The following is a 27,541-nucleotide window of genomic DNA, read 5'->3' as shown; positions in this document are numbered from 1 at the left end:
CAACAGTAGTCAATTGAATACAATAAACAATAATTACATGGCATTTATGGCCCAGGGGGACTGTGCTAGGTGTTGTGTGTCCTAAAGGTATATACATTCCAACAGGGGATACCACAGATAAACATGGTCACATCTGAGGATGGGGGAGTGAATACTGATGGCTAAGGGAAATAGGAAAATTTTTCCAGAGGAGATGATGCATGAGCTGAGCCTTGAAGGATACCAAAATCATTTCTTTCCTCTGCTCAGAAGCCATCAATGGCTCCCTATTGCCTATAGGAAAAATTGCAAACTCTTCAGCCTGGCTCTCCACAGTCCAGCTGCAGCCTCCCCTTTCAGTCTCATTTCACCTGACTCCTCTCCACAAATTGCATTACTTCCAGACTGGCCTTCTAGCCAGTCCCTGAGAGAAATGTTCCTTATCTTGTCTTGAGGCCTTCTCAAGAGCTGTCCCTCATGCCTAGGATGTTCTACCTCCTCACCATCTCTTAGAATTCTTCCCTTTCTTCAAGGTTCAAGCCAGGGACAAATCCCTCCCTGAAGATTTCCCTGAACCTCTTCCCCCTCCCTTAGTGTTCCCTCCCTTCTATTGCCCTGTTATTTACTTATCTGTTTACATGTTGTCCCTGCACACTCGCCTCCTAGAGGAGAGAGACTTTTATTTTTCTCATTATATCACCATTCCTAGACTAGAATCTTGTCTATTGTGGGTGCTTAATGTTTGTTGAACTAAATTGAGACAGAATTCACAGAGAAGGTCTGTGAGTGAGGAAAACTTAGGATAGGGGCACCGAAAGGAATGCCATAAGTCACCAAAGGGAAAGGGGCCACAGTGGGATTCTAATGGTGTCAAACTCAGAAGACAATGGAATCCCTGCAGGTGCATATTGACTTGGGAGACCACATATGAACATCATCTACATTCTATTTTTTGTTAAATATTTCCCAATTACATTTTAATCTAATTTAGGCTGCATTCAGGAGTGTTGTTCAGGACCACATGCAGAATGACCAGGCTATGTGTTTGATGCCTCTGAGTCTGATTCTAATTCAACAGTGTAAGAGAAAGGTAGACAGAAGACAGAAGCCAAGAAAGCAAAGCCACTAACCAGAACCCAGGTACGATAATGATAATAGCTAGTTAGGTGGCATACTGGATAGAGCACTGGGCCTGGAGTCAGGAAGGCTCCTGTTCCTGAGTTCAAATCTGGCCTCAGACACGTACTAGCTGTGTGACCCTGGACAAGTCACTTAACCCCATTTGCCTCAATTTCCTCATCTGCAAAAAGGGGATAACAATAGCATCTACCTGAGGATGCTGTGAGGATTCAGTGAGATAACAGGTATAAATTGTTTTGCAAACTTTAAAGTTCTATAAAATGTTATATGAAATGTTACCTACTATTACAACTGCTCCAGGCCTTGTCTTCTAAGACAAAGCATAACAAGTCTAATCCCTCTACCTCTCCCTGTGAGGAATCACCCACTTGATCACTCACCGCAATGAGAGATATGGTAGGGGGAGATGGGGAAGGGGATGGGGAATAGACTGGAGGCAGGACCTGTGAAGATTGGGCTACAGGAGAGACTCCTACTTGGAATGTTGTTATTTTGCTCTCTCCACACACAGACAAAGGGATGTGATTCATTTCATGGACTGTTCCCCCAATGCTTTTTTGTTCAGGATAAGGGGAAGCTGAAGTTAGTTTTGATTAAGGTGTGTGTGTGTGTGCGTGTGCGTATGTGTGTGTGTAGAAGGCGGGGAGGAAGACAATTGAGAGGCTGAGTACATAATTATTTGGGTATATGTCACAGTAACCTCCTAAGACTTATTTCTGGCCACTTGCCTTGAAGAGAATCTCCCAAGAAGAACTGAAAACCATGGAGGTTAGAATCCTAGAACACTAGTGACCTCAGAACAGAGAATGTCAGAGCTAGGAGGAACCTAAGATTTGAGGAGAGAGATGGGGAGATACCAGCTTAGAGCAAAAGTCTCTTATCTGACAGGATCTTTAGAACATAAAAATCACAGAGCTCAGAGGGGCCACCTTACAAAGTGGAATGTTCATCTCCATTCCGCTCATGTTACACGAGCCAGAATTGTCATGGCTATCCCAGGGTACCAAGAGAAAGCGGTCCCAGGAGCCTACCTAGCCCAACCGTCCGTTTCCAGGCTGACGGCTTCAGCACTTGGACAGCTCCCACCTTCCAAAGGCTCAGGCCTAGATTTTCCCTGGCACAGAAGAAGCTGGCCTGAGTTCTCAGAGGAGAGAAGAGACAGGAGTGAAAAGGTCTGTGAGATTAGGAGGTCGTTTTAAGGGGTGTGAAGTGTGTGAGTTTGGAAGGTTATATGGGAGGGAGTCTGGAGAGGGACATAGAAAGAGAAAGTATTATTTTACTCTGCCTCGCCCACAGGAGTCTGGCACATTCAGGGGTCTCGATGTAGAATTTGATGATAAACAGAATAAATTCCGCTGGGGTGAGATAAGAGAGGCTCTGAGTATTGGGAAAGGAGAGGTCAAAGACGTTCTTTGGGAGCCTGGAGAATTTCTAGGTGGAGTCCTCAGGAAGATTCTGTGAGGGCCAGGAGAGTTTTTATGGGAGGGTTCAGGGAGGTTCCCGGAGGGGAGGATGCTCTGGGAATTTCTGTGGAGGACTCCGGGACATTCTTTGGGAAAGGGAGGTGACTATGGGGGCTCAGAGACACATGGGGAGGGGTTGAGCTTCAGGGACTCAAGACTTCTACGGAGGAAGCCTCAAGAAGGTACTTTGGAGAGAGGAGATTCAGGGATGGTCTATGGGGACTCGGGGCACCCGAGAAAGGGAAGGAATTTAGAGATACTCTGTGGGAGGCAACTCTCGTCGATATTGGAATGGGAGGAAAGTGAGGGGGCGTTCCCCTGCTCCTTCTCTGCTCTGAATCTTGAGATGGTGCAGATTTGGAGGAAGGGGGTTCTCATAACGGGAGGCGATAATGGGGCCTTAAGGGCTCCTGGGGGCGGGGCTCTGGGAAACTCCGCCCATCCCGGCAGCCGGCGATGTCCAAGGCTCTCCATGTGAGAAGCGGCCCTGGTGCCAGCTCGGGGTGTGAGCACCTCCCGAGCCCCGTGGATCCTGGGGGGAGCTTTAGGGCCTATGGAGCGGCCCCCAGCCTCCCTGTTTGACCCGACTGATACAGCGCTGCAGCCGGAGCCCCCCGGGACACCGAGCCAGAGGCGGGCGACTGCCATGGAGCTGGGTAATTCGGAGGGGAAAGGCTGGAGGAGGACAGTGAGTTGGACACTTTGATCCGGGAGAGAGAGGAAGCCCAGAAGTCTGGGTCACAGGGAGAGAGGGGACCGGGATACTTCGGTGCTGGTAAGAGAGGGGACCCAGACACCTGGATTCTAGGGAAAGAGAGTGTCGAGACAACTCGATTGGGTTCCGAAAAGGCTAAGAGAGAAGTACAGCCACCTCGGTCCTCAAGACGTCTGGGAGCTGGACGCCTGGATCGCTGGGAGGGAGGGGAGCAGTTGGAACCTGAGCGCAAGAGCAAGGCGAGCTCGGATGCCTTGGTCCTTGCAGAGGCCCAAAGCGGCTGGGAGAGAGTGTGCTGGACTCTTGAGTCCCAGTGAAAGAGGAGAGCCAGACAACTGGTTGACTGGGGGGCGGGGGGGCAGCGGTTTATGGAGAGGCTGAGATTGAAGACACCTGAGTCCCACGGAGACTGAGGAAGGAAGGCGCTGGATATCTGAGGCCCTGGGGGAAAGGAGGCAGGGGATTCCTAATCTTGAGGAGACACTGGACGCCTGAGGAGGTCTTAGGGAAAGAGGAGATAGATGGGATGTCTGGGAGGGCAGACGAGCTGGGGTCTCTATGCCCAGAACACGTGGCTTTCTCTCGAGGAAGCGAAGTAAGGGTGGGGGTGGGAATTAGAGACTCCACTACCTGAGGAGGAAAGAGATCTTATGTGTCCCCTTCCCGCCCCCCCCCCCATTTTAGATCCAGGGTCTCCCCAGGGCAGCAGCAAGGCAAGGGGAAATGAGAGCGGATGGAAGTCTAGGCAGTGAGAAGGCGGGGGAGGGGGGGGGCACTTGGAATAAACACAGATAGATGGCTGAAGCCCCAGGGTGTAGGGTGGGACACTGGGGCCATCTAGGTCCTAGGATGAGTTGCTGGTCCTTTCATTTCCCAGTGCCCCAGCTCCCGCCGCCTGTTCTATCGGGGTCGTCGCTTGGTATGCAGGGCGCGGGCCGGTCCCGATCCGTATGCGCGCCGCGTGGGCCCCCATTGGTATGCGGGAGCCGGCCCGGCGCGGGCGGCTGAGGACTGGGAGGCTGGGCACGTCCGCGCGCACTGGCGGCCCCACGCGGTCTTGCTTGCGGGGAGAGGAGCTGCCTGGGTTTCTGAGAGAGAAACTCGCCTGGTTAGGGAGGAGGACTAAGGGCTGCGGGGAATGTGTAAGTCGGGGCTATTCGAGTCCCAACGCCTGGGGGCTGGAAAAGGGTGGCGGGTGTAAGAATATCCCAGCGCCTTCCTCACCTCGACCACTCCCGGGTGGGATGGGATTGCGAGCTCGTGGTCCTCCTGAGGGGGAGACTGAGGCCAGGAGCTGCGCAGGGGCATATTCAAGGCTAATCACGGAAAGAAATCAGTCGTTCTGGACTCTGAACCTCGAACCTCTGGAGCTAGCCTTAAGATAGGCCAGCGGAAACCCGAGTTCGGGAGCTCATGAGCTCCCCCAGACTCTCTCTCTTGGCCAGGACTCAGTTTCTGCTTGGAGGGGGGAGGGAATAAGGCAGCAGGTAGCTGGGGACTCCGGGGTATCTGATGGCTCCTAACTACTGGCTTTCTCCTCCTACTGCAGGTGCCCAGGTTGCTGAATCCTGCCCCCCGCTCTGAGTCCACCCAAGCCCCAGCCAGGCTTTCGGGGCGCAGAGATGGCGGCCCACTTCTCAGGAAGCGAGGTCAAGTGTGTCAGCGTCGAGTGGGATTTCCTGCAGGGACTGCTGGTCAAAGCCCCGCCTGTGCCCTGGTGAGCAAGACCCGCCTCCCCCTTGAGGCCCCTCCCAGTAATGGCAGAATTCTCACCCAGAGTTCTGTCCCCGCCCCCTCAGGGGTGGGATTCTCACTCGGGATTCTATTCCCTCCCATTAAGAATGTTCACACTGAGTTCTGTCTCCACCCGTTTAGCGTTCTCACCCAGCGTTCTGTCCCCGCCCCCTCAGAGGGGGGATTCTCACTCAGGAGGGAACATTAAGGATGTTCACACCGAGTTCTGTCCCCACCCAGTGTTCTGACCCCGCCCACTAGACAATGAAATTCTTACTCAGGGCTCTGTCCTCACTCACTGAGAATGTTCACCCAGTTCTGTCCCCGCCCCCTAAAAGGAGGGATTCTCACTCAGGGTTATGTTCCATCCCATCTGAAATTCTCACCCTGAATTCTGTCCCTGCCCCCTACTCTACCAGAAGCATTCCGGGCTCCCAGTCAATGTCTGCTCCACAGAGAGGCCCACTTCTCTCCCCTGAATGGGGGTGGGGGGCCTGTAATGATTCTTCACCCACTCCTGAAGCCTGCAGGCCTTGAGGAAGGAGAAGTCCCGGAATGCGGCCCGCTCCCGCCGGGGCAAAGAGAACTTCGAATTTTATGAGTTGGCGAAGACGCTGCCCCTGCCCAGCGCCATCACCAGCCAGTTGGACAAGGCGTCCATTGTGCGGCTCAGCATCACCTACCTCCGCCTGCGGGATTTCGCCGCCCTCGGGGACCCTCCCTGGAGTCCACCCAGAGCCGACCCGCCACCAGCGCCAGGTAACACTGAGGGTACCCTGGGGTCCCAGGATCTGAGCCACCAGAATCACAAGGAGGACCAACTATCTGTGTAAAGCTCGGGCAAGAGGAGAGAGGGCACCCCAGGGTTCCTGTGCCCTACCCTGATAGGTGGGGAAGGAGATTCCAGTGTCCCTAAGCCCAAAGACAAAGGGAACCCTAGGGTCTCTGGGCCCAGCCTGAGAAGGTAATAGGGGAGACCTTGATGTCCCTACGCCTAGCCCTAACATCCTGGTATCCCTCCGTCCAGCCCTTACAGGTGGGGGAGACCCTGGTGTCCCTGTACTCAGATCTGACAGGGGCTCATAAGGGATCCAAGTGCCTGAGCCTTCTGACTCACAGAAGGGAACTCATTATCCGAGTCAACCATGACAGGAGGCCAGAGGACAGGCCCCTGGTGCTTCTGCTCCCAGGCCTGCCAGGAGGTCTGAAGGACCCAAGAACTTAAGGCTCCATAATCACAGAAGGGAGCCTAGTATCTGCATTCTCAGCCCTGTCAGGAATGCCGAAGGAACCCTGGCTCCCGAGTGCCCAACTCTGGCAGTGGGACAAACGGGACCCAGAAGTTTCTGCTCCCCATCCACCCTGGGAGTGATGCTCGGAACTGGGCGTCCAATGTGGCTAAATCTGGCGCTGGGGCAGAGGAATCTGGCAGGGGCAGAAACCCTTCCCACGGCCCCAGGCGTCCGAGTCCCAGCCCGGCTGAGCCCCAGGTTCCCACACCACCTAGTAGAGGGGAGGGGAGAGGATGGTGGGGGGCCGAGAAAATAGCATTGATTAGGCCCGCGATAAATCGCCATTTAAATAATGCGGCTTCCAAGGCTGTAATTACGCAAATTAACCAGCGCCTAGAGAATCCGGCATTACCGCGAGCACTGATTACAGTCATTACCCACCCGGGAATTAGCCGCCGCCGAGCGTGCGCTTGGAAATCCGGATAAACATCTGCCTATTGTCTCCAAGAGCCGGGGGAGGGAGGGCGGGGGAGGGAGGGGCGCCTCAGCTCTTTTTCTGGCTTCACCCCACCCTTATCCTCCCGCCCCGCCACCCAAGTTCAAGAGGACCCAGGAGTACTGGCTGTTTGATAGAAGGAATGGATTCCCATGTTAGCAGCCTCCAATCCCTTCATAGGCTCAGAACGACTTTCTAGAGATATTATCCAGTTCAAGATTCCCATTTCACAGAGAGAGAAACTGAGGCCCCGAGTCGAAAAGGAACTTGTCCAGCATCACAAAGGAACTCTCTTTTCACCATCTTTCGAGGGAGAAAGTCAATGGGGTTCTCCCATCCTTGCTCCCTTCCACCTTCACCCCTACAATTCGGAAAAATGTGGAATAAGTACTCAGGGACAAGCCCGGATGCCCGACTTAGAGTCCCAGATATGCTCCGTCTCCTCTGAGCTTCAGTTTCCTCTTTGGTAAACTGAGGGAGGAAGATTGGACTCGACCGCTAACGTTCATTCTGACTTTGACTTCTGCGTAAGATACGCTTACCCTTCGAGGGTTGCTCCGCCCTCAAAGGATCTATAAGCGTGTTCATTGCCACTCAGAGATTAAGGAGGAAGGGTGGGAGTTTCTCCTGAGAAAAGCTGCAGGATAAACTCCCAGTCTACAAGAATCCAAGACCCGAATAATTCAGGCAGAAAGATAAAGGATAAAATGAACGACCTCTCGGCTCTGGGACCACAGGGAATCCAGCGAGAAAGCTGGCTTCCAAGAAGTCTCACTCTGCCGGCGTTCACTCCACCCGCCCCCCCAGCTCTCCAGGAGGCCAATGCGAGTTAATTTGCCTGCAATTAGCCTCGTTGGTGCAACAGGCACCCGGGAAAGGGGAGAAGAAGAGGGAGAGAGTGAGGGGATGATCCCAGGTCCTGCCCTCTGCGCCTCTCTCCCACTCCATCTCCTTCATCTGTTTCCCTTTTCTCTGTCTTTCACTCTCTCCTCTCCCGTTACCTCAATGGCCCCATCTCTGACCCAGTCTCCCCCTCTGCTTCTCCGTCTCCTTTCTCTCTACCCTTTTTCCTGCAATTTTCTCTCACGCTATTCCTCAGTTTCCCTTGTCTCTGGTTCTCCTTTCCCCCCACCCCCACCTCAATTTCTCCCTTTCTATCCCTCAGCCACCCCAGTCTCCTCTCTGTCCATCAGTGTCCCTCCTCTGTGTCCCTCAGATTTCCCTCTCTCCCTATGTCCCCTCTGTCCATCAGTGTTCCTCCTCTGTATCCCTCAGATTTCCCTCTCTCCCTGTCTCCTCTGTCCATCAGTGTCCCTCCTCTGTGTCCCTCAGATTTCCCTCTCTCTCCCTCTCCATCCTCTAGTCCCCCTCTGAACTGTCTCCATCTTGTCTCTTTTTCCTTCTTTGTACCTCAGATTCCTCTCTCTCCCTCAATTGCATACCCTCCCTGTCTCTCCTCATTTCATTCTTTAATCTCCCCCCTCTGCCCCTCAGCCTCCCATTTTCTCAGTTGCCTTCTTTCTATAGCAGTCTCTTTTCTCTCTGTAGCTCATTCCTGCCTTTCTTCTCCGTCCCTCAGTCTCTCCTTCTTTCTATTTCCCCCCCGCAACTGTCTCCCCTCCATCCTTCAGTCTTCTCTCTGTATCTCATTCCTCTCTCTCTTCTCTGCCCCTCAGTCTCCCTGTCCCTTTCCCTGATGGAGGGGGAAGGCAGAGGAGGAGACTGGGTAGTAGATTGTTCTACAGGATTAAACCCTGGTCTGAGAGTCAGCTGACCTGGGCTCTGGTTTTGACCTGATTCCTTGTGTGACCTTGGCCAAGTCTCTCCCCTTTTGAACCTCCATTCCCTAATCCATAAAATGATCTAGTTAGGATGGATCTCTAAGATGCCATTTAGCTCCAAAGAAGAGTGGGGAGGGTCCTGTGTCTGAAACAGGGTCACCATAGTTGGGAGACAGGGGGAGAGAAGAAAATGACAAGCTTCTTCCTTTCCATTGCAATCTAGACACGTTTCTCTGACTTCTGGGGCAGGTCACTGTCCTTCCTCCAACCCTGCAGTCTCTGAAGGGGGGGGAGGGGAAGGATGGGTACAGGGAGTGGCTAAAAATGCTTTGAGATCTTCAGAGCTGGCTGCCATCCCCACCCCCACCTCTCCTTAGTTGGGATGGGGGGAGACAAATGTCCTTCCAACCCTTCCTTGTAGCTGGCAGGACCCAAGCATCCCAGTGCCCCATCTCAGTTCCCCTAGCTGTCCCCAAAAGCAGGGGAACTCTGGTATCTGAGTACCCCCCTTCTAGGGGAAGTGGGGAAAGCTGAGCCTCCTTAAAGATGCAGCTCCCATCCCCAGGCCGGCTGTGGTGGAGACAAGCCAGAGGGAGCGAGAGGAATACCAAGTGTGTGCCCTGTACTGCTGGGAGGGAGCTGGGTTCCAGACGCTGGGGCGACTTCTGCCTTGTCCTAGTCACCCTACTCAAGCACAGAGGCAGGGGCAGTGTCTGACCCCTTCCTGACCTCACTGGGACCTCCTCCCTGGGGCAGAATGGGCAAGATTGGAGGGGCAAGGACAGGGAGAGGAAAAACTTGAGCCCCCTAGATGCCTTGGTCCTTGATGGAGAGGATGACTCAATCGGATCAGAGGCAGTATGATGAGGTGGAGAAGGCCCTGAATTTGGAGCCACAATTGCTGGGTGGGAGCCTCAGTTTTACCACAGTTATACCAGCCCATATGACCTTGGGCTAGCTTATCAACCTCTCCAATTTCTGCTTCTATAAAATAACTATATGATCTCAAAGGTGTCTTCCAGCTATTATCTTATAGTCCTATTATCTCTGGAGAGTGTTCCCATTACTGCACCCCCCCCCCCAAGTCCATTCACCCATACAGCTAGTTGTCCAGGATGTTATTCACCCTATAACTAATCTGGCTAGACCCTTTCAAGATCTGAGACCTGAGGGAAGTTAAGAAGAGTGAGCTGATATAGAGGTGGAGACAGAGGGTGGTGCTGCTGATGGAGGGAGAGTGTGAGAGAGAGGATCTGGGGGAGAGATAATTGAACATTTGGAAGAGTTGGAGAGGGGATGGTAAGAGTGAGGGGCAAAGAGAGTGAATGAAAAGGAATGGGAAGCAAAAAAAATGTTTGGGAAGGGGGGCTGAGTAGTGAGGGGGAAGGTTATGGGAAAACATATCATAGCTGGAGGCAGCTATGTGGCACAGTAAATAGAGTGCTGGGTCTGCAGTTGAGAAGACCCAAGTTCAAATCTGGCCTCAGACACTTCCTAGCTCTGTGACCCTGGGCAAGTCACTTAACCTCTCAGCCTCAGTTTCATCATCTGTAAAATGAGGATGGCAGCTAGGTGGCAGAATGGATAGAGTGTCAGGCCTTGGAATCAGAAAGAATCATCTTCCTGAGTTCAAATCCAGCCTCAAACACTTACTAGCTGGGTGACCCTGGGCAAGTCACTTAAACCTGTTGGCCTCAGTTTCCTCATCTGTGAAATGAGCTGGAGAAGGAAATGGCAAACCATTCCAGTGTCTTTGCCAAGAGTTGGACACGACTGAAATGACTGAACAGCAACCACGACCACAAACTAGAGATAGTGCTGACTCCCCAGGGTTGTTGTGAGGATCAATGAGATAGCGTTTGTAAAATGCTCTGCAAATGCTCTGCAAATCTTAAACTGAGATATGTGTGTGAGCTGCTATTATTAAATTGGGAAATATGATAATAACTAACATGTATCCATATAGCACTTTAAGGTGTACAGAGAACCTTATACCATACCTCCATTTACCCTCAACACTCCCTGGGAAGCAGATACTATAATTACCTGCATTTTGTAGTGGAAGAAAGTGGGACTCAGGGAACAAGCAATTTTCTGAACCAGGTTACTCAGCTAGTAAGTGTGGAAGGAGGTGTTGGAGCTTGTGACATTCCTGACTCCGAAGTCCACCACTTTATCCACTCTGTGGAAGGGGTGGGGTGAGGATCTGGGGGAAAGGAACGTGAGAGGAATGGGAGAGAAGGAAGTTAGTCAGGGAGGGGAGGAAGAGGGCTAACGTGAAGAGTGAGATGAAGGAAGAAGAGTGAAATAAGATGTGAGATATGGGGAGACAGTTGAGGAAATAGTCAGTAGTTGAGGCAGGTGGGGAGAGTCAGACAAGGGGTAGAGACAAGTTCTGGAAATGAGATGGAGAATGGGCAGAAATAAGCAGGCAGAAGGCTGTGGGTGTGTCTGGATACTGTATAGGTAAGGAGTGAGGGTGGACGTAGAACTCTAGGAGAGATCAGAATGTCAGGTTGGAAGCAGAAACAGGCGTGGTGGGGGCAGTAGAACTTTGAGGAGGGAAAAATAATGGTGGGACAGGCCTGAGAGGACTAATGAGAAGGGAAGAAGCCTGGGGAGGAGCAGAGAGGGGTGCTGGTGGGGGAGAGAGGGAAGAATATAAGGGCAGCTGAAGAGAGAGTGGGTAAGGGATCTAAGGGGGATGGGATGAGGTGGGAGTGAGGAGTGGGGTGGAAATAAAAGAGTGTGGGAGTGAACTGGGAGGAGAGGGAGAAGGGAAAAGAGTGATTTGGGGAGACAAAAAAGGGCCATAAATTGGGGAGTGAGGAATGAGACCTGAACACCTCCCGGGAGATGTTCTTTCCCTACCCAGTGCCTGAGAGAAAAGCAGAGGTCTGGGACTGGGAGTGGAGAATTGTTTTAGGGGGAAGGGGAGGCACCTGATCCTCCTTCTCCCTCCTCCACCCAGCTCCCTGCCAGCAGCTTTCTAATTCCCCCATTAAACGTTTTTAATTATAGGCGGGCTCTGTCTGACCCGAGGGGTTATTTGCAGCAAGGAAAAATGAGAGAATTAAGGGAAATGACAGAGAAAATTGCGACAATTATCGGGGAAGGCATTGTTTCTCCTGTCTGTCAGGGGGAGCTGTTTGTGAGCTTGGGAGCTTGGTCCCCCCCACCCCCCTCCACAGGCATTGTTTGCTGCCGGCTGCACCCAGGCTGGGAGCCCGGGGAGGGAGCTGGCCACCAGTGGGGGAATGTTAGTGCCTTGGGAGAAGGAAGATTGAAGGTGTGGGGGCAGAACACACCCAGGTCCCATTGGAGTCAGGAAAATCTCGAGTGGAAGGGATGCCTGGGTCTGGATCTAAGCTGGAGGTGGACTAGGAAGGACTAGGGAAAAGTTGTTGGGCCTTTCCAGATAGTAGATTTTGTGAGCAGGGGAACAGACTGCTTTGATCCTATGTTGAGTGTTAGAAAAGACATGATGTGTGCTGAAAGATTAGAGCCAGCAGAAATTTCGAGCTCATTTCATCCCTCTCCCAGGCTGGTGAGGAGGATGCTGCTCCTGTCCTCCACCCTCTCCCAGGTTTGGGGAAAGGGGCTTCTGCCCCTGGGAGATCCGTAAGGCCCTGCTGTCTCTCCTAGGGTCTTCTCACTGCTGCCCTTCCTGGACCCTTCTCCTGCTAGGGGAGCCAGGGAGTAGTGGGTTCATGGGAGGTTTTCTCCCGGTGATTGTTTCTGCATCAGCTGGGACTGGGTTCTCGCCTCTAGTCCCTGACCTTGGTCCTGAAAGCCGCCGCCCAAAGAAATAGACTGAAGCAGCCGCATGTGTGTGACTGCTTCTACGTCTGTGGAATTAACGGACCACTTCTCTGAAAGTGAAATTAATTAATCCTGTTCTTTTGGAGAGTAGGGTGAGGGAATCTGTGTGATGAGTTACCTAATCTCTGTGTATCTCTGTCTGGGTATATTGAGTGAGTTGAATTGATGCCTTGCCTGACTCTGTATGAGGGACATAAGATCAAAGAATAATAGATAATTTATAGGCAGGGAATCTGAGACCCAGAGAGGTTTGCTTAATGTCGAGGGCAAAAGAATGGGTCAAGATTCCAACTCGGGTCTTGTGACTCCAAGTTGAGAACTTGTCCCACTGCTTCCCATGTCTGTGAGTAACAGTGATGTGTGTGTGTGTGTGTGTGTGTGTGTGTGTGTGTGTGTGTGCTGACCTCCTCCTTACCCAAACCACAGCAGAGCCCCAGAAAAGGGCATTGGCTCCATAAGGGGGTCCTGCCAAGTCTATTCTCACTTCCTCTGACTGGAGGCAAAAGACAAGTGGGGCATTGTCTTCAGAGAGCACAATAAAATAGGATTTAGAGCTAGAAAAAGCCCTCACAGATCATCTGGTCCAAGACTTTGCTTCAAATATCAGAGAATCTAAGGCTCAAAGGAGTGTGGTGATTTGACTGTGGTCACAGATAATAGCAGAGACTGAGGGCATTTGAACTGGGGGCATGGAATAATGGACTTTAAACTAAATAGGGCCTTGGGCTTCATCTGGACCAATCCCCTCATCTTTAGCTGAGGAAGCTGAGACTCAGAAAAGCCATGTGATTTGTCCAAGGGCACAGAGCAGGGAGAGGCAGGCAGATTAACAAATGGATGTATAAACTGTAGGTCTCAACCATACCCTTTTTCCTCAGTCTCTGGTGCCCCTGGACGGAGAGAGGCCTCTGCCCTATTCGCTGACCTCTTTGAACAGCATTTGGGAGGCCACATTCTTCAGGTGAGGTCCCAGAAGCCCCCTTCTTTCCTTTGAGCTTTCCCCCCTCCCCACCTCCCAAAATCCAGGATGATAGAAGCCAGACACCTGAGTTTCCTGTTCCTCCTTCACTCCACTTCCACCCCTTCCGCTCCCCCTACCAGCAGAGCCCTCAGGGCCAGACTAGCTCTCTGCCACCACCTGGTGTCGACAAAGGCATCCCTGGGGTACTTCTCCTACCTCCAAGATTCCTTGGAGGAGCTGAGGAGCTGGTGTGCCCCAGCCCCCTGGGTCCCTAGCTCACCTCTCCAGGTCTCTCCCCAACACCCCAGTCGCTGGACGGGTTCGTGTTCGCCTTGAACCAGGAGGGCAAGTTTCTCTACATCTCAGAGACAGTTTCCATCTATCTGGGCCTCTCTCAGGTAAGCACAGGAGGTAGAGGCCCTGGGCATTCAGACTCTACACCTTATCTCAGGATCCTAGGGCTAATCCCTTTTTCCTGGTCTCCCCTTCCTCTTCTGTCTGGATCCAGACTTTGGGGACCTCAGTCCCTTCCCCCTCCCCGCTTAGATGCTCCCAGGCTCTTCCTCTAGCCTCCTTCCCTCCAGGCATCCAAGCCCTTCTGTCCTATACCTCCTGCCAGGCCCCTATCTTGTCTTATCTCTCTTCAGTGAAGACCCACGTTGTCCAGATACTTCCCTTCACATTCCTCCTATTGCTTTCCAGTCCCTATCCCTGACACCCTTCCTCCCCACCCCCACCCCCACCAACACATACTTATTCAGTTGTCATGGAGAATTTCAAAGTCCATTTCAAAGAAAGGAGGAGACAAAAGATCAATTCGTTACAGAAGGGACTCCTGTGTCCACTTACCCCTTCCTAAAAAAAAAAAAAAACTCCCTGGGGATAGAGGAAATCTATTGAGGGAGGGAAAGACACAGAGAAGGTAGGGGCATAAAGGAGATTTGTTCTGAGCTGTGCCCACAGAAGGTAAATGGATAATCCCATTCCTTCCCCTCTTTGCCCAACTATAGAAAGGACTTCCCTTTTAGCTAAGCATTTCTCCCTTGTTTCCTTGGGGTAGGGCAGAGGGCAAACAAATGATTGGCCACTTCTCTCCTCTGCACTCCCCCACCCCCACGGCCCACAGGTGGAGCTGACTGGTAGCAGCGTGTTTGACTATGTGCATCCAGGGGACCACTCTGAGGTGCTGGAGCAGCTTGGACTGAGAGCTCCACCCCCTGGGCCTGGGGCACCACCTTCCGGCCCCTCTTCCTCCTCTTCTTCATCTTCTTCATCCTCAGCTTCCTCAATCTCTGAAGCCCCAGAGTCCGGTAAACTCCCTCAAGAGTTCTTCCCAGGGGATGGTGGGGTCCTGGCTTGAGTGTTTGGCTGCATTTCACTTTGAGATTTGGCATACTGATTTCAATAGAATTTTTATGGATTGAATCCTCTGGCCTAAGCCCCCATGGGGAATCAGCTAGCTGGTTCAAGATGGCCTGGGTGGGGTGGGAAGCCAGTCATAAGAACGATTACAAGATCTAAAGCTGGAAGGAGCGATAGAGATCATGGAGCCCAATCCCCTCACTTTACAGATGAGGAAACTGAGGCCCAGACAGAAAAAGAGACTGGGTCAAGGTCACCCAGCAGAGCCAGGATGGGAGCCTGGCTCCTCTGCCTTCACACCCAGCACTGTTTCCACTCCAAACCATTGCCCTTCCCTCTTGTAAAGCATCCTGGCTCAGGTTAGCTTGGGTCTCCATTGGATTGTCTTCTCTGCAGTTTGCTCATTAAGAGCTCCCAGATCCTTTAGCTCCTTGTGGTGAATGGCAGCCCTGGGACCTCTGGTATTACTACCACCCTCATTTTACAGTCCTTGGACTTAGTGGGCTTGCCCATAGTCACTTGGTAGTAAGAATCAGAGTAGGATTTGAACCCAGATCCACTAACTCCAAACCCAACTCACTTTCCACAGCCTCATGGGTTATAATGATGGTATGTGGTTATGTTATGAATCACCAAGTAGTTACTGTGTGGTTTGTGGCTCACTGGCTTTGTGTTTGAATGAGATTGCATTTGACTGTGTGTCTCTCCCAGTCTTTGGGGGATTGCTTGTGTGAGTGGGTATGATCTTGTATTTAAGGGACTATGTAAAAGGTTATAAGCTTGGATAGCTGAGTCTGAAGGGATGGGAGGACATGGGAATCTCAGGTGACTACAGTAGTGGGTGGGGGAGGTCTGTGTTTAGTATGAGAAGGACTGGAGAGGGAGGGTCACTGTCCAGAGACACCCTGACCCCCCTCCCATACCCCCTTTTTTAGAGCTGGCGCCGCCTGTGATTGCTCCTCGAAATCAGCCTGGCTCCCTTGAACGTTCCTTCTTCATCCGAATGAAATCCACACTCACCAAGCGGGGGTTGCATGTCAAGGCTTCGGGATACAAGGTAAGTGAGGAGCCCTCTTGAGCTGACTCTGGCTCCCTCCTTCCCTAATATGACGGTGCTTCCTCAGGGTCCTTTATTCCCCAGTTCTCTGCTTCTATTGTGACATAAACATTCAATACTTTCCTTGTCTTCGACCAAGCTGGATTTCTCAAAACCCGGATGTCTGTTCCTCTGTCCATCTATATAATAATAACTACAATACTAGTATTATTAGATAAGTATAACATGAATAATTATAACAAATAACTGTCCCTCTGTCCATATATACTTATGTAGGTATATGTGTGTGTGTGTGTATATATATATAAAAACATTTACATAGTAATTACTATGTGCCACTATTACTGTTTTTTACTATTGACTTACAATTATCTCATCTGATCCTTACAACCATCCTGGGAGGTAGGTGCTATCATTATTTTTTGAGGCAATCAGGGTTAAGTGACTTGCCCAGGATCACACAGCTAGTAAGTATCTGAGGCCACATTTGAACTCAGGTCCTCCTGACTTCAGAGCGCCACCTAGCTGTCTGTGCTATCATTTTTATAGATCTTTACAGATGAGGAAACTGAGGCAAACAGAAGTTAGACTGGCCCAGGGTCACACTAGTTAAGTGTCTGAGGTCACATTCGAATTCAGATCTTCCCGACTCCAGGCCTGGTGCTCTATCTACTCTGCCACCTAGCTGCTATATCCAATGTCCATGTAATTCCTCTCCCCATGATGGTCAGTCCTCCCAGCTACACTCTTCTGCCCAACCTGCTGAGGTCCTTATCCAGCTATACATTCATGAATTTGGAGTCAACAGGCCTGGTTTCACTTCCAGGTTCAGCCCCTTAGAAGTTGGAGGCAGGAAAATCACAGTTTCTCTGGCTCTCAGTTTCCCCATTTATAAAATGTGGGTATTATGCAGTAATATAAGGTTCCATTCAGTTTAGTGCTCCTAGCCCATCCTGGTCATTTCTCCACTACCCAAGTGTGTGTCCCAAATATCTCTCACAGGTAATTCACGTGACGGGTCGGCTTAGGACTCAGCTGTTGACAGCCCGGCGGGGCCAAGCATTGGGTCTTGTCGCTCTAGGCCATACCTTGCCCCCAGCTCCACTCAGTGAACTCCCCCTGCATGGACACACACTTGTCTTTCGCCTCAGCTTGGCCTTGACCATCATCTCTTGTGAGAGCAGGTGGGAGGACTGAGAAGCGAAGTGACGGGTGGGGTATGGAGACAGAAATGGGGTTAGGAGAGATGCGTGGGAAATAGATTGGAGTAAGGAGATGGGGACAGAGAAATGAGAGAAAGAAAGCTAGGGAGGTGGGGCAGAGTAAGCTAGGAACAGTAGCATGGAGAATGAAGAAATGGACAAAGAGACAGGGATATGGGATTAGAATGACGGAAAATGGAGGAAATACAAAAAATGGATCGATGGAGATGAAAAGCAGGAGTAGTGAGATGGGAAGAGATAGAAGCATGAGGAGGTGGAATGGATGGATGGGATGGGAAGTTGGGGGATGCGAGGGGACTAGGGATGGCAACAGTAGGGAAGCAGGCAAGGAAAGATATAAATTTGGAAATGGGTATAGGAGGAATGAGGATAGAAGGATGGGAGACAAAGGCGGAAATGGGGAAATGAGAAATGAAAGATAGAGAGGTAAGCGATAGCTGTTAGAAGAGACTTGAAGTGGGGATGGAGAGACAGGGAAATGGGATGAAGGATGGAGGAATGTATGTGAGAAATGGAAGAGGGCAAGATGCGGCAGAGAAGTCAAAGAGGGGAAAACATGAAGCTAGATAAAGAGTGGTGGCAGTAGATGGGAAGTTGGAGATTAAGAAACTGAGTGAGAGATGAGAACGAATCTGAAGGACAGAGAGTTGGAGATAAGGAGATAGATGAAGGGGCTTTATTGGGGAAAGAAGAGAGGTGGCTGGATAAGATGGTCTATGGCTATTTGGGGATAGAGAAATGATTGTGGAGGGATGGAGGATGCAGAATGGAGATATTGGGAATGGGAGATGAGGGGCTGAGGGGGGGTGGAGGTGGATAGACCAAATATAAAGAGATGGGGAAGGAGAAATAGACGGAAAATGGAGAGATCAGAATGGAGTGTTCTGTTCAGTTCTTATTGCAATGTTAATAGGCTAGGGTGTCCAGCAGAGAACAACCATGATGATGAAGGGTCTTGAGTCAATGCCATAGGAGGACTGATTGAAAGAACTGGAAATATATAGCCTGGAGAAGAAAAGACTCATGGGGCAGATAATAGTTATGTTGAAATATTTGAAGGGCTATGGTGGAAGAGGGACTAGATTTGTTCTATTTGACCCCAGAGGGGCAGATCCAGGAGCGACGGGCTCAAGGTACAAAGAAGCAAATTTAGTCTTGATGTGGGGAAAAACTTCCTACCAATTAGAACTGTCCAAAAGGAGAATGGGATGCCTTGGGAGGTATTCACCAGAGGTCTCTATGAAGACTGGATAGCTGCTTGTCAGATGTGTTTGAGTAGAAATTTTTATCAGGTGTGGGTTGGAGTTGATGGTCCCTTTCAATGTTCGGATTATGATTCTGCAAATGGAGACAGAAGGATGGAAAGAAGAGGATAGGGAAGTAGGGAAAGAAAGATGGATGAAGGGAAAGAGATGGATGGAGAGAGGAAAGGGGGATGGAGAGTGGAAAGGAGGCCTGTGGAGAGAAAGGTTGAGGGATGAGGAAACTAGAGATAGAGATCAGAGGTGGAAGATGAGATGAAGTAGAAAAGGGTTAGAGAGATGGGGGAAAAGGTGAGGATTGGAGAGAGGAGAGGGGGATGTCCCATCCTAATTCACTCCATCTTGGTCCCTGGCAGGATTAGTGACTACATGGATGTGGGCCCCTCAGAACTGATTGGACGAAGCTGCTACCAGTATATCCATGGAGAGGATGTGGCTGGAATCCGCCAGAGCCACCTGGACTGTGCGTGAACCCCCTCTCCCCCTCCACTGACCTCTAGCTCCAGGAACCCACTGCATTCCTCCCATCCAGTTATCAATGCCCACAGGGAAGTCCTTCCTTAGGTCTCACCCCTACAATAGCCCACTGCACCTTCAGTCCTGTTCATCCTCATTCTGCCCTCAGGGGAATCCCTAAGTAACCAGGACAAAAGTTGAGCCAGGAATCTCCTTCCCTTGCCCCTGAAAGTCTGGAAGATTCCTTTCTCCAGGGTGTCTCACCTCTGATTCTTACTGTCTGTTGGTCTCTTTTCATTTATCTGTGTCTTCCTTAATACTTCTTGTTTTTGGTCTCACGTTGTCTCTATCTCTCTCTACATCTCTCTTCCCATTTCTGACTGTCCCCCCATACCTCTTTTTCTTCCCATCCATCTCCCTAATCCCTGCTTTGCTGTCATCCTCCATTTCTCTGCCCATCTCTCCCCTTCTTCCATCTTTGATCTGGTCTGCATCTCTCTCTCTCTCCGTGTTTCTCTGCTCCCAACCCCGTCTCCCAATCCCCGCTTTGATCGACACTTGTCTCTGCCTTGGCCTTCCCCTCTTGGGGCCAGTGCTGGACAAAGGGCAGGTGGTGACAGGCTATTATCGATGGCTGCAGAGGGCTGGAGGCTTCATCTGGCTCCAGTCCGTGGCCACAGTGGCCATCAGTGGCAAGAGCCCAGGCGAGCGCCATGTGGTCTGGGTCAGCTACATACTCAGGTGAGGAAGGCCTGAGCCACTGTCTGGATGGTAGGGCAGGGGCAGACTCAGTCACTGGGGAAGGAGGAAATTGTCCATCTATTTAAGACAAAACTAATTGGACCATCCACTTCTCTCCAGTGGGGCAGCAAACCCAGAACCCACCATGGGGAGCTGGAGAGATGGTCTTAGGGCCCTGAAAGATTCCTAAGAAGGGGGTCACCCCAGTTGGGTTCCCCTGTCCCCAAACCCTCTCTAAGAACCTGGGACCCTGGCACCTGAGACCTCTGGAAGTGAGGGGAGAGGGATGAAAACCAGGGATACCTGGATTGTGACCATTTGCCTCCTACCATAGTCAAGTGGAAAGCAGCCATGTGGTCTTGGATGCTTTCCAGCTTCCCAGCGCTGTCCCCCAAGAGGACCTGTCAGATCCAGAACCTGACATCAAAGGTACCTGAGCCATAGCCATAGAGATCCCATGCTATCAGGAACAGGTCTGGAGGGCAGGCAGGGGAGCGGAGGGGACAGGACCCAAGATTCTACCCCTTTCTCCAGAGGGTGTTTCCCATATCCCACCCATTCTGATATCAGACACCCCTGGACTTAAGATCTGAGATCCCCAGAAGCTTCAGTGTTTAGACAGTCTCAGATTCAGAAAATCATTGAATATCTGGGTGGAAGTGACTTTAAAACAAGGAAAGTGTCTGCTCAAAAGGACCTTAGGACATAGAAAATGGAATGTCAGAGGTGGGAGGGCTTTAGGACAGGGAATGTCAGGACTTAGAGGGCCCCCAAAACAGGGAATGTCAGGGCTGGGAGGGCCCTCAGGACAGGGAATGTCAGAACTGGGAGGGGCCTTAGAAAAGGGAATGTCAGAGGTGGGAGGGCCTTAGAACAGGGAATGTCAGGACTGAAAGGGCCCTGGGAACATGGAATGTCGGGGCTGGGAGGGGCCTTAGGACAGGGAATGTCAGGGCTGGGAGGGACCTAGAACAGAGAATGTCAGAGCTGGGAGGGGCCTTAGGGACAGAGAAAGTCAGAACTGGGAAGGACTTAGAACAGGGAATGTCAGAGCTGAGAGGGGCCTTAGAACAGGTGATGTCACAGCTGGGAGGGCCTTAGAACAGGGAATGTCAGAGGTGGGAGGGCCTGAGAACATGGGATGGAAGCCACTTTAAAACAGACTGTCAGAGCTGGATGAATGTTAGAACATAAAGCTGGGAATGCAGGAACCAGAGGGGACCCTAGAGACCATATTACCCAATCCTTTCATCTTCCATATGAGGGAGTTGAGCGGCAAAGAGAGGCATCATTTCAGCCTCTTCAGGCACGCGGCATGTGATAGTCATTACTTTTACACAGCCATTTTCTCTTCCAGAGTCCAAGGCCCAGGTGGAGAGTGAGCAAGGAGCCTCCCAGACTGAGCCTGGGGCCCGTCATGCCCGGGGCAAACGCATCAAACTGGAGCCAGCCAGAGGAAGCAGCAGCCAAGGAGAGACTACCGGTGGGGAAGGTGGTGAGGACAGTGATGATGGGGAGTCCAGACACCCCGTTCCCCGGCCTGAATTCACCTCTGTCATCCGGGCAGGGAGCTTGAAGCGGGAGACCATGAGGCCTTGGAGCTATGCGGCCTCCTACGCAGCCGGGGAGCCCTTCCACAGGCCCCCTTCACCTCCCGATTCCCCATCCCCACCCACTCTGGTCCACGCTGGTTACCTAGCTCCCACTAGGGGCCTGTATACCAGCACCATCCGATATGGTCCAGCTGAGCTGGGCCTGGCACTTCCCACCCCAGGGCTGGTTTATCAGCACCTCCAGAGGCTCACCGGCCCAGGGCCAACCTTTCCTGATGCCCTCTACCCCAGTGTACCCTTCCTGGGACCAGACAGGAAAGGAGACTGAGGCAGGGCTTAGTTGACACTTGGACAAGTGGGATGGAGTTGCTCAAAGCTCCAGTGTGGGGTCCCTTTCCCAGGAGGCAGGTATAGGAGACACCTAATGAGCAGCCTCTGGCCCCGTGTCACAGCTGGAGGCTGAGCCCCATCCCCTCTCCAGGCCACGACTGGGCTTGGGGGGAGAATTAAACAGCATTCCTCAACCGTTGCTTCCTGGCCAGCTTTGTTGCCCCATTCAGCTGAAATGGAGGTGGTTAGGAAGAAACTGAGAGCCAGGGTTTCCAGGGGAACCTTTTGGGAGCTCCTGGAAAAGGCAGTGAGTGAGGAAACCTGAGTCCAAATTCCCAGCTGCCTCTTAAAACCTGTGACTTTGAGGCAAACGTTTCCCTTCTCTGGCCCGTTCCTTTTGCGCTGATTGGACTGAATGACCTCCAGTTCCACCCAGACTGGGTGAATCTTTGGCCCGGGTAGCCAACATTTACCAAATACCCAAAGTAGAAGCTGAGAGATCATTTCAGCCACACCCATCATTTCTGAGATGGAGAAACTGAAGCTTGGAGTGGAGGGGAGTAAAAGTGGAACCCTAGCAAAGGAACCAAGGATGGCAGGGAGGCAGGGGGCTAGGCCACCAAGGCTTCATCCCGGAAACAGCCGAGGGATAAGTGCCAGCTTAGCAGGAGGTCCTGGATTCAGATCCCACATTTAGTGGCAGAGAGCCTGTGGCAAGTCTCTGAACCACCAATTCCTCTGGAGCAAAAATGGGGGTGGGGTGGACTACTAGAGGGTCTTGGAGGCCACTTCCAGCCCCAAGTCTAGGATCCTAAAGAAATTCAGGGACACCAGAGGGAATTGTGGGGGCAAGCTGGGAGATAGGGAACCCCTGTCTGCATTGGGGCACTCCAGTTGGGACCAGGTCATGGGGTGGGGCAGAAGGCCTGCCAGGGCTCAGACTCGGGGCATAGCTGGGTGGGGGGGGACCGGACACAAGCCTCTCTCCCCCAGCCCACCTGCAAACCAAAAGGCAGAGTCTGTGGTGTGTGTGCGGGAATCTTTAATCGTGCTTGGGCCGTGCCCGCGGCCCCTCACTTGGCCTGGCCCCGCGGCGGGCCAGCCCTGGCGGCCGGTGGCTCCTCCTCGTCCTCTTCGTCCGGCTCCAGGCCCGGCTCGGGTTCGGGTCCCTCTACCTCCAGCTCCAGCTGGCCCAGGTAGAGGCCCACGGCACAGGCCCAGAGCAGGCCAGCTGAGACCACAGCCGCGCCCCCGACCAGCGCTCCGCCCAGAGACAGCATCATGGGCCGCCGGAGCGAGGCCAGGCCGGCCACGTACGAGGCTCCACCATAGAACACGCACAAGCCGCCCAGGAGGAAGAAGCCTGCGGCAGAGGAGACCGGGCTCAGGCGGACCGGAGCCGGGCAGGGGGAGATGGGGACCAGACCCGGGAGCGAGAGAGGAAGGCGGGGGGAGAAGTGGGGCTCGGCTGGGGAAGGGGAGGAAGACAAGATCCAGGCAGGAATGGGGAAAGGAGAGGATAGGGGTCGGGTGGGGACAGCAAGAGCGAGTGGGGATGGGGACAAGACACGGGCGGGGACCAGAGGTAGGGGAACCGGGAGGGGACAGAACCCAGACGGCGGGGACAAAGGCTCCACCGTGGCCTGGAGGAGGCTTACACCGGGGGGCAGGGGATGGGGAAGGGATCAAACTGAGGGGTAGGGATGGGGATGGGGCGAGAACAGAATCCGGCCGAGGAACCGAGCGGGGGCGGGGACTGAACCCGTAGGAGGAAGGCCATCCAGGAAGAAACGGCTGGGGAAAGGGAACAGAGGCCCTGGTGGGGGAGGATGGGACAAAACTGGGGGAGAGGGGGGACTCAAGCCACTGGAGCGGGACACAATCCAGGGAAGGGACCGAGCCTAGAAAGGATGCCTGAAAGGCCCAAATGAATGCTGGGGGCTGGCCTGGGACAGATCCTGGAGGCGGGGGTGGGGGTGAGAATGGGAGGGGATAGTATCCAGGAAGTTTCTGGGGGAGGGGGCAGGAACAGAATTCAAATGGAGATGCACCCCCCCCCCCCCCATCCAAGGAGAGATGGGGCAGACGGTCCCAAGTCTGCGAGGTAAGGCTCAGAATCTGCAAATAGATCCCTGGGTTCCGTTCCACCTCCCCCCCTCCGAAAGGAAAGCGGAGGGGACTAGGACCCCATTCCTCAAAGGTTCTGTTCTCTCCCCTACATGCCCTTTGCCCCCAACTCGGGGGAAAAGGAAGTGGAACAGGGAGGGGGCTGGAACAGACATAGCACCTGCACGTGGAGGGTCCGGGTCCAAGCACTCACCGTAGGCTGCCTCCCGGCCCATATCACTCTGCATGAAGGAGATGACTCCTATGCCCGAGGCCAACAGGCCATTTCTGAACCAAGAGAGGAAGGCTGTACGGGAGAGAGGGTCCACGACTTTGATAAAAGTCCCGGGGAGGAGCAGGCCTGACTGGGCCTGTTCCAGCAGAGTCCCTAAAACTGAGCTCAGAGGCGTAAGACTTACACTGTCTGCCTGGAGGCACAGGACCTGGGTTCAAATCCTCTCTGCCCTGGTTATTCCCAGTGACCTTAGGTCAGTCACTGCTACTCCCCCTCTGTAAAATGGTGAGGTTGGCCTAGATGACCTCAGAGAGCCCTTTTGGGCTCTAAACGGGTAGCCCTGTGACCCTCTGGAAGCAGACTGCAATGGATGATATAGTTAACTCAGCAAAGTGCTGTTCAGTATGCTCTCATGTAACCTTCATAGCCAGCTGCCGTCCAGTTGTGGAGGCCTAGAGTGCTGGAGGTGGAAAGTCCTGGATTCAGATTCCCCTTCAGACACTAACTAGCTCTGTGTCCCTGGACAAAAGTCATTTAGTCTCTCTCAGCCTCTGTTTTCCTCATCTGTAAAATGGGGGTGATAAGAAAGAGGTGTAGGAATCAGAGGAGATAAGCCAAGCCCTTTATAGACTTGAAGGCCCTATACATACATATGTGTATATATGTATGTATGTGTATATGTATGTATGTATATGTATATGTATATATATGTGTGTGTATATTTATTATCATGGTCACAGCTGGGAGGTGGGTAAGGGTAGTCTCCTGATACCAAACCCAGTTCTCTTTCTACCAGTTCTTAAGAGGCTTTTCAGTGTTATAGCCTACAAACCTGTCTCAGCCTACATTCAGTCTGGCCTTCAAGGCCTCCAGTCTTTGTTCTCTAACATGACAGATTTTCAAAGGGACCTTGAAACACAAAACAGAACTCTTCATCCATGAAAGGACTCTAACTGATTACACAGGCTGTCCCCAAAGTGCGTTTTTAACCTTAACCTTAGCTTAAAACTGCATTAAAAGTTTTTGGACCCCCTGCATAGTCTAACCACCAGATTTGACAAATGGGGAAGTGAGGATCAGAAAAGGGAAGTGGCTCAGTCCCAGTGCCACAGTGTGCTAGCAGGGCTGGAGACCCCACAGAACTCCCAGGCAGGGCTCCAAGTGCAGGCCTGACCCTTTATTGAGGCTCCTGCAGGAGGGGGATATGTGATTTTAACTTCAATTTGTGGCACAGTAGTTCTTAGTTTGGAAAATCCTTGGAAAATCATGTCATGTGTTAGTGGAAGGGCAGAGGGTCTTTAAAAGAATGGCATTTGGTTTTTCCTGACCCCCTCAGCAGCTGGTGCCTCCTTTCCCACTCCCCACCATATAATCAACCAACAAGGCCCAGCACTAAGCCCAAGGCATAAAGCAAACAGTCCCTTCCTGTCCTCAAGATGCTTACATTACATCCAATCTTTATTTTGTATTTGCTTATATGTCCCTGTTGTCTCTCCTGAAGGAAGAGTAAGCTCTGGCTGTCTTCCATACCTGGAACACCCTCCCTCCTCTGCTCTGACCACTGACCTCCTTGGCTTCCTTTAAGTCCCAACTAAAATCCCTCCTTCTTTCTACAAGAAGCCTCCCCCAACCCCCTAATTCTAGTCCTTCCTTTCTGGTCGTTAATTCCTGTGCATCCCGCATAGAGCTTGTTTTCCCCACTAGAGTGTAGGTTCCTTGGGGGCTGGGTCCGCCTTTTGCCTTTCTTTGTATCCCCAGCACTTCCTAGGGAGCCTGGACCATAGTAAACTCTCAGTAAATGTGGAATGACTGATCGACAGGTAAAGTGAAGCATTTGGATGGGGTGGCCTCTGAGATCCCTTCCACCTGTTGATCTCACAACCCTTTTGGTGAGGGCTTCTGAGGGCCGGCCCTGAGGTCTTGTCCACCTCCATGTGCTCCCACTGCCCGATCCTGGCAGGCTCCCCAAGTAGGTGCCAGGAAATGTACTGTGTTATATACTTTCCCTGGTTCTGTCCAGGGTGCCCCCACCTCCCAGCAAGTTATGTGTAATCTCTGCAACCCAAACATCTAGAGAAGTGCTTAGAGCTTACTGTCTATTGAACGACCAGCCGAGAACGAAGGTAAGAACCCAGGGCTTGGACTCAGTGGACCGAGGTTCGAGTCCCGGTTCTGGCGCACCCTACTGTGTGCAACACCTCCAGGCGTGTTTCCTCATCTGGAGGACGAGGGGCTTCACCTGGGAGATCCGTAAAGGCTCTTCCAACCCACCCACTGCCAAGGCAAATCCCTTTCATCTCTCTGGGCTTCAGTTTCTCCCTCTGTAGGATGAGGGGGTTGGGACAGATGATCTTCCCAGTTCTAAATCTGATTTCCTTCCCCCGCTTCTATCCAGGACCCGGGCCCCCTCCCCCCATCCCGCACGGGACCCGCTCCTTCGGCTGGACCTGCCGCTTTAGCCATGCCGGACCCCACTTATCCGGACGCCCTCCTCCTTCCTCTCCCCCCGAGCAGTCCCCGGTCCCCACTGACCAGTCTCATGAGCCTTCCGCAGGAGCCAGGCATCCGCGCGGTCCAGCTCGGACACAGGGGGCGGCGCGGCCGCAGCGCGGGCCCCGGGCCCGGGACCGAAGGCGCCCCGGCCCGTCCGGCCGCGCCTCGGGGCCGCCAGCAGCAGCGCCCCCCGGAAGCAGGGGCGCCGGGCCAGGCAAGCCGCCCGACCCCACCACCAGCAGCCTCCGCCTCCCATAGCTCTGCGGCCCGCTCGGCCCCGCCCCCTACCAGGGAGAGGCCCGCCGACCCGTCCGTCAGCAGTGAGCCCCGCCCCCCTCCCTCGCTCAGTGGCCGACCGACCCGAGGCCCCGCCCCATTGTCACTCCTGGGAGAACTCTTCCCGTTCTCCCAGGCGCTGGAGCCGGCCTAGAGCCGCACGAGGACTACAAGTCCCAACATGCCCCCGCACTCGGGGCACAGCGCGCACGCGTGAAGGACTTGTCGCTTTACTGGGCCCAGACCGGTGGCCTTGCACAGCGGGTGCAGTGCGCGCCTCCACTCCCTTCAGTCTTCCGTGCTCTGATCCCAGCTCTAGTCACCGTTATACCGTCCAGCCAGAGAAAACGAACATTTATTAAGCGCTGTTTGTGTGTTTGTTGGGAAGCTGCTTCTTAGGATAATTCAAAGTTTAAGAATATTCTTTGTTCTCAGTTGGAACCTTCCTGGCCTCAGTTTCTCCATCTGTAAAACAAGCGCAGTGCTTATCGCCGGGTCTGCCCCACAGAAAGGGCCTAATAAATGCTGCTGCCTGATTGGCCAGATGACCGCCCCCCCAACCCCTCCCCAACATGCAGTTCTTATCTATCTGCCCGAGGTGCGCAGCCGGAGGATGATTGGGGGAGACCCGGCCTCCTCCGGCTTCTAGGGGGGGTCCTAGGGACGCTTCGCCGGCGGCCTGGGCCAAGTCAAAGGCAGCCCTGCGGCCCCTAACGGGCCACGGAGCGTGACGTCACGGCGCCTTCCGTCTAACGGGCCATGGGATGTGACGTCACCAGCTCGTTCTCCTTAAAGCGCTCCACGGAGCGTGGGGTCACCCATTCCCCGGGACCGCGTGGTCCCGCAGATAGTTTGTGAAATGCAGTAGCGCAGCGCCCTCTCGTGGCCACCTCCTCTGGGACCCGTCGGATTGATGTGGGACTCGGTTACCTAGAGGAGAAGGGAGCAGAAGTGGGCAGGAAAGGTGGTGCGGCTGTCAGGAAGATCTGTGTTTACGTGAAAGCTAAAGGGCAACCAGGTGATCCCGGAAAAAGTCTTTGCTGGAAGTTTCTCCGATCAGAGTTACACAATCTAAAATTTGGAAGGAACTCCCTCCAATGTATAAGAGCCCATGGGCAAGGGAT

The 27,541-nt window shown here is 52.9% G+C and overlaps 2 protein-coding genes across 2 annotated transcripts; one reads left to right on the top strand and one right to left on the bottom strand.

Annotated features, from left to right (window-relative positions):
- Positions 1–4,919: 4,919 nt before the first annotated feature.
- Positions 4,920–21,305, top strand: NPAS1 (neuronal PAS domain protein 1). The gene is made up of 12 exons (XM_036746738.1): positions 4,920–5,014; positions 5,555–5,790; positions 13,241–13,323; positions 13,632–13,721; positions 14,450–14,633; positions 14,895–15,044; positions 15,621–15,742; positions 16,745–16,926; positions 18,584–18,690; positions 19,277–19,424; positions 19,759–19,853; positions 20,782–21,305. Exons 1-12 carry the CDS (start codon positions 4,920–4,922, stop codon positions 21,303–21,305), a joined length of 2,016 nt encoding a protein of 671 aa, XP_036602633.1.
- Positions 21,306–22,332: 1,027 nt separating this feature from the next.
- Positions 22,333–26,397, bottom strand: TMEM160 (transmembrane protein 160). Its single transcript, XM_036746394.1, has 3 exons — positions 26,181–26,397; positions 23,628–23,720; positions 22,333–22,670 (listed from the first exon to the last, which is right to left on the bottom strand). The coding sequence occupies exons 1-3, from the start codon at positions 26,395–26,397 to the stop codon at positions 22,381–22,383; spliced, it is 600 nt and encodes a 199-aa protein (XP_036602289.1). The 3' UTR covers positions 22,333–22,380.
- Between the last annotated feature and the right edge of the window lie 1,144 nt (positions 26,398–27,541).

Source organism: Trichosurus vulpecula, chromosome 2, assembly GCF_011100635.1.
Source record: "Trichosurus vulpecula isolate mTriVul1 chromosome 2, mTriVul1.pri, whole genome shotgun sequence".
NCBI lineage: Eukaryota > Metazoa > Chordata > Mammalia > Diprotodontia > Phalangeridae > Trichosurus > Trichosurus vulpecula.
This window is presented reverse-complemented; position numbering and strand designations above follow the sequence as displayed.